Raw genomic sequence first — 6,383 nt, 5'->3', positions numbered from 1 at the left:
GGAGGACTGTGGGTAGTGAGTGGAGGATTGTGGGTAGTGTTGTGGGCAGTACGGTGAGCGTGGCTCCTCTCTTGCAGTAACCTGGGCTGGCTGTATTACGGGTACCTGAAGGAGGACTGTGGGTAGTGAGTGGAGGACTGTGGGTAGTGAGTGGAGGACTGTGGGTAGGATTGTGGGCAGTACTGTGAGCGCGGCTCCTCTCTTGCAGTAACCTGGGCTGGCTGTATTACGGGTACCTGAAGGAGGACTGTGGGTAGTATGGTGAGTGGAGGACTGTGTGTAGTGAGTGGAGGACTGTGGGTAGTATGGTGAGTGGAGGACTGTGGGTAGTATGGTGAGTGGAGGACTGTGGGTAGTATGGTGAGTGGAGGATTGTGGGTAGTATGGTGAGTGGAGGACTGTGGGTAGTATGGTGAGTGGAGGATTGTGGGTAGTATGGTGAGTGGAGGACTGTGGGTAGTGAGTGGAGTATTGTGGGCAGTACTGTGAGCGCGGCTCCTCTCTTGCAGTAACCTGGGCTGGCTGTATTACGGGTACCTGAAGGAGGACTGTGGGTAGGGTTGCCACCTGTCCAGGATTCACCCTGACAGTTCGGGTTTTGAATGCTGTGTTCGGGTTTCATGGCAGCTGAAACACGGACACAAGATGTCAGACACACAGGGGCAACCAAAATTAAGATAGGGGCTTCTGACCCCCCCACTGAAAATAGTCTCAACTGTGATATTTACATATGAACGGGCGTAGCTATTTACATATGAATAAGCCGCAACTCCTCCCCAAAAAAAGTCTGCGCGTTGCTTAAATGTGTTTGGGTTTTGCGAAAAGGTGGCAACCCTAACTGTGGGTAGTATGGTGAGTGGAGGACTGTGGGTAGTATGGTGAGTGGAGGACTGCGGGTAGTATGGTGAGTGGAGGACTGTGGGTAGTATGGTGAGTGGAGGACTGTGGGTAGTATGGTGAGTGGAGGACTGTCGGTAGTAGGGTGAGTGGAGGACTGCGGGTAGTAGCGTAAGTGGAGGACTGTGGGTAGTATGGTGAGTGGAGGATTGTGGGTAGTGAGTGGAGTATTGTGGGCGGAGTATTGTGGGCAGTACGGTGAGCGTGGCTCCTCTCTTGCAGTAACCTGGGCTGGCTGTATTACGGGTACCTGAAGGAGGACTGTGGGTAGTGAGTGGAGGATTGTGGGAAGTGAGTGGAGGATTGTGGGTAGTGAGTGGAGTATTGTGGGCGGAGTATTGTGGGCAGTACGGTGAGCGTGGCTCCTCTCTTGCAGTAACCTGGGCTGGCTGTATTACGGGTACCTGAAGGAGGACTGTGGGTAGTGAGTGGAGGATTGTGGGAAGTGAGTGGAGGATTGTGGGTAGTGAGTGGAGTATTGTGGGCGGAGTATTGTGGGCAGTACGGTGAGCGTGGCTCCTCTCTTGCAGTAACCTGGGCTGGCTGTATTACGGGTACCTGAAGGAGGACTGTGGGTAGTGAGTGGAGGATTGTGGGAAGTGAGTGGAGGATTGTGGGTAGTGAGTGGAGTATTGTGGGCGGAGTATTGTGGGCAGTACGGTGAGCGTGGCTCCTCTCTTGCAGTAACCTGGGCTGGCTGTATTACGGGTACCTGAAGGAGGACTGTGGGTAGTGAGTGGAGGATTGTGGGAAGTGAGTGGAGGATTGTGGGTAGTGAGTGGAGTATTGTGGGCGGAGTATTGTGGGCAGTACGGTGAGCGTGGCTCCTCTCTTGCAGTAACCTGGGCTGGCTGTATTACGGGTACCTGAAGGAGGACTGTGGGTAGTGAGTGGAGGATTGTGGGAAGTGAGTGGAGGATTGTGGGTAGTGAGTGGAGTATTGTGGGCGGAGTATTGTGGGCAGTACGGTGAGCGTGGCTCCTCTCTTGCAGTAACCTGGGCTGGCTGTATTACGGGTACCTGAAGGAGGACTGTGGGTAGTGAGTGGAGGATTGTGGGAAGTGAGTGGAGGATTGTGGGTAGTGAGTGGAGTATTGTGGGCGGAGTATTGTGGGCAGTACGGTGAGCGTGGCTCCTCTCTTGCAGTAACCTGGGCTGGCTGTATTACGGGTACCTGAAGGAGGACTGTGGGTAGTGAGTGGAGGATTGTGGGAAGTGAGTGGAGGATTGTGGGTAGTGAGTGGAGTATTGTGGGCGGAGTATTGTGGGCAGTACGGTGAGCGTGGCTCCTCTCTTGCAGTAACCTGGGCTGGCTGTATTACGGGTACCTGAAGGAGGACTGTGGGTAGTGAGTGGAGGATTGTGGGAAGTGAGTGGAGGATTGTGGGTAGTGAGTGGAGTATTGTGGGCGGAGTATTGTGGGCAGTACGGTGAGCGTGGCTCCTCTCTTGCAGTAACCTGGGCTGGCTGTATTACGGGTACCTGAAGGAGGACTGTGGGTAGTGAGTGGAGGATTGTGGGAAGTGAGTGGAGGATTGTGGGTAGTGAGTGGAGTATTGTGGGCGGAGTATGTGGGTAGTGTTGTGGGCAGTACGGTGAGCGTGGCTCCTCTCTTGCAGTAACCTGGGCTGGCTGTATTACGGGTACCTGAAGGAGGACTGGACTCTGATGACGGTGAACACCATCGGGGCCTCTCTGCAGACGCTGTACATGGCGGCCTTCATCTTCTATTCCCCGGAGAAGGTACTGCCATCTCTCTGTGTGTGTGTCTCCCTCGTGTCGCTGCACACATCTGACGCTTGTCTTTCTCCTCCGCAGCATCACGCGCTCTCTCAGATCCTCCTGGCGCTGGTGGTTCTGGTTTTGGGGTTCCTCTACTTCTCCCTGTGGACCCCCGATGTGGCCGTCCGCCTGAACCAGCTGGGCCTCTTCTGCAGCCTCTTCACCATCAGCATGTACTTATCTCCGCTGGCCGACCTGGTAAGTCTCCTCCCTCTTTGGGAGTGGGCGGAGCTTGAACCCCGGGGACACACTCTCTGCCTTTTCCCCACGCTCGCCCTCAGTGGGTGTGGCCGGATCTCAGGAGGAAGTCTGATTGGGTGTATAAGTAGTAGTGGGCGGGGCTTTGGTTATCCTGGTACAGATAATCCATGGTGTGCTCCTCCCCCTCCTCCAGGCTCAGATCATCAGAACCAAATCCACCAAGTGCCTGTCCTTCCCGCTGACCGTCACCACCCTCCTGGCCTCCACGTCCTGGGTGCTGTACGGCAGGCAGCTCAGCGATGCCTACATCATGGTGAGTGCGCATTCCGTGTCTCATGTCTGTCTGTGGAGGGTGAATGTGGGGTCCTCACTGTCATGTCTGTCCTGCAGGTTCCAAACCTCCCCGGTATAGTGACCAGCCTGCTGCGGATCTGGCTGTTCTGGCGCTACCCACAGGAGCAACCGTCCTACCGCAACCTTCCAGCCTGAGACCGCCGCCAGGAGCACCGAGTGCCCGAATCTGACCGCGGCGTCGCACATTATCTGTGGGGGTTATACTGGGCCTTTCTAGATGGTTCTCTCTCACCTCTCGGGGCTCTCTATACATTGCTCTGTCACCTCTCGGGGCTCTCTATACGGGGCCTCTGTCTCTTCTGGGGCCCGGGGGCTCTCTATACATTGCTCTGTCACCTCTGGGGGCTCTCTATACGAGGCCTAGGCTCTTCTGGGGCCCGGGGCTCTCTATACATTGCTCTGTCACCTCTGGGGGCTCCCTATACGGGGCCTCTGTCTCTTCTGGGGCCCGGGGCTCTCTATACATTGCTCTGTCACCTCTGGGGGCTCCCTATACGGGGCCTCTGTCTCTTCTGGGGCCCGGGGCTCTCTATACATTGCTCTGGGGGCTCTCTATACGGGGCCTCGGGCTCTTTATGCAGTGCTCTGTCACCTCCGGGGGCTCCCTATACGGGGCCTCTGTCTCTTCTGGGGCCCGGGGTTCTCTATGCAGTGCTCTGTCTCTATGCTGTACTCTCTCACTTCTGGGGCCCTTTATATGGGGCTCTGTCTCCTCTGGGACTTTCTATATGGTGCTCTGTCTCTTCAGGGGCCCTCTGTAATTTGCTGTCACTTCTGGGGCCCTTTATAAGGGGCTCTATCTCCTCTGGGACTTTCTATATGGTGATCTGTTACTTCTGGGGCCCTTTTATACTGTGCTGTCACTTCTGGGGCCCTTTATGGTGGGCTCTATCTCTTTTGGGGCTCTATATATGGTGCTCTGTCTCTTTTGGGGCCCTTTATGGTCGGCTCTATCTCTTCTGGGGCTTTCTATATGGTGCTCTGCCTCTCCTGGGGCCCTTTATACTGTGATGTCACTTCTGGGGCCCTTTATGGTCTGCTCTATCTCTTTTGGGGCCCTTTATATGCGGCTCTGTCTATTCAGGGACTCCCTATACTATGCTCTGTTACCTTTGGGCCCTCTATACTCTGCTGTTACTTCCGGGGCCCTTTATGGTCGACTCCATCTCTTCTGGGGCCCTCCATAGGGTGCTCCGTCTCTTCTGGGGCCCGGGGCTCTCTATACCGGGCTGGGTCACCTCTGGGTCTTCTAAACACGAATGCACTTTGATATTGGGAGAGGCGAAGGGGACCTGCGGGGCCACAGCAGATTAGCGGGGCATTGATCTCTCAGGGGTGGGAGGGGATTTGAGCTGACGCAGCGGTTAGCATTGTGTAGCCCCCTCTGACCCCACCCGGGGCCACTCAGCACTTCACTTGTGTCTGAGTCAGGACAGACAGAGCTCGGCCTCAACAACAGGAAACCCGCCGAGTGACAGGAGACTGGCTGTCATCGGGACACGGACAGTCCATTGTACGCAGAGCTGATGACTGAGCGCACTCCCATCGTTCGGGAAACGGGGCCACAGCATGGAACACACTCCCGTCATATAGGAGACAAGGGCCCCGCTCTGTGCGCACAGCACGGAACACACTCCCATCACACGAGAGACAAGGGCCCCGCTCTGTGCCCACAGCATGGAACACACTCCCGTCACACGAGAGACAAGGGCCCCGCTCTGTGCACACAGCATGGAACACACTCCCGTCACACGAGAGACAAGGGCCCCGCTCTGTGCACACAGCATGGAACACACTCCCGTCACACGAGAGACAAGGGCCCCGCTCTGTGCGCACAGCATGGAACACACTCCCGTCACATAGGAGACAAGGGCCCCGCTCTGTGCGCACAGCATGGAACACACTCCCATCACATAGGAGACAAGGGCCCCGCTCTGTGCACACAGCATGGAACACACTCCCATCACACGGGAGACAAGGGCCCCGCTTTGTGTGTACAGTCATGTTGTTTGGGGACAGGTTTTTGTTTTTTGCACACTCATGGCCGCTGACAGGAGGACACACCCCTTTGCAGCCTGATTTCTAAAAATATTTGGCAAGTCCCCCGGGAAGTTAAACAACTATTTATAATGAGGTCAGGGCGGCCTTGCTGGGACTTGTAGTCCCCCAGCGGGTTGGAGAGCCTCAGCCTTATCTGCAGCCCTGAAGGTCCCCCTTGCCTCTGTCTTCTCAGATTTCTGACCACAATGGCCGGTGCCTTAGTTCTGGTGACAGGGCCTCTTTACCGTGCACGCCAGTAGTAAATATCTTTGTACGATTATTTTATAATAAATCATATATGTTTTCCACACACGTGTCCTGTGTGTGCCTCACTCTGGTCACCTGACACAGACGTCGGCAAGCTAGCTGGAATACATACGGTCTTAGTACTCTGAGGTGATCTCAGCGGGGATCACATGACCCAATGCCTCGGCTTACAGGTGCACGAGCAGCACTGGGGGAGGTTCTGTAATATAACATGGAATGTGGAGACCTGATCCGTGTACAAAGCTGAACTGTTCTCTCTACAAAGCTGGGCTGGGCCCCAAATTCCTCCCCTCCCAGTAAAGTTCTGGCAGTCAGTGAAGCTCCTCCCCCCTCTTCCAGCGTGTCGCTGTGGGCGGAGCTTACTCCGTTCTGCGGATCAGCTGCTAAATCCTATTAGGAATCGCCTCAGTGACCGTCAAGTGTGCAAATCTTCCAGAGGCTTACCTCATGTTACTGGCTGTGACGGACGCTGCTTTCAGTCATGTGACTCGAATTGTCATCTCCTATTGGCCACTTGGGGAAAATGTGCTTTCTTGCTGTGTTCCCGGCCAGCTCGGGGTCTCACTCCTCTTCATGCACCCGGGAACTCATCTCAGGGATGGTGGGAGCCCCTCATAATGTGCACAGACCCAGGAACTCAGCTCAGGGATGGTGGGAGCCCCTCATAATGGGCACAGCAGGTGTACAGACCCGGGAACTCAGCACAGGGATGGTGGGAGCTCCTCATAATGGGCACAGCAGGTGTACAGACCCGGGAACTCAGCACAGGGATGGTGGGAGCTCCTCATAATGGGCACAGCAGGTGTACAGACCCGGGAACTCAGCACAGGGATGGTGGGAGC

The 6,383-nt window shown here is 55.7% G+C and overlaps 1 protein-coding gene across 1 annotated transcript in view; it reads left to right on the top strand.

Moving 5' to 3' along the window:
* Positions 1-3,389, top strand: part of SLC50A1 (solute carrier family 50 member 1) — an 11,998-nt gene extending 8,609 nt beyond the window's left edge. The window contains exons 3-6 of the mRNA XM_018565870.1: positions 2,517-2,640; positions 2,716-2,877; positions 3,074-3,193; positions 3,271-3,389. Of these exons, the coding sequence (XP_018421372.1) occupies positions 2,517-2,640; positions 2,716-2,877; positions 3,074-3,193; positions 3,271-3,369 (505 nt within the window). The 3' untranslated portion in view covers positions 3,370-3,389. The remainder of the gene's footprint in view (positions 1-2,516; positions 2,641-2,715; positions 2,878-3,073; positions 3,194-3,270) is intronic.
* Positions 3,390-6,383: the final 2,994 nt, after the last annotated feature.

This window comes from Nanorana parkeri, unplaced genomic scaffold (assembly GCF_000935625.1).
Source record: "Nanorana parkeri isolate BGI_ZX_2015 unplaced genomic scaffold, ASM93562v1 scaffold897, whole genome shotgun sequence".
Taxonomy (NCBI): Eukaryota; Metazoa; Chordata; class Amphibia; order Anura; family Dicroglossidae; genus Nanorana; species Nanorana parkeri.
Note: the sequence above shows the minus strand (reverse complement) of the source record. Positions and strands in the feature narration are given on the sequence as shown.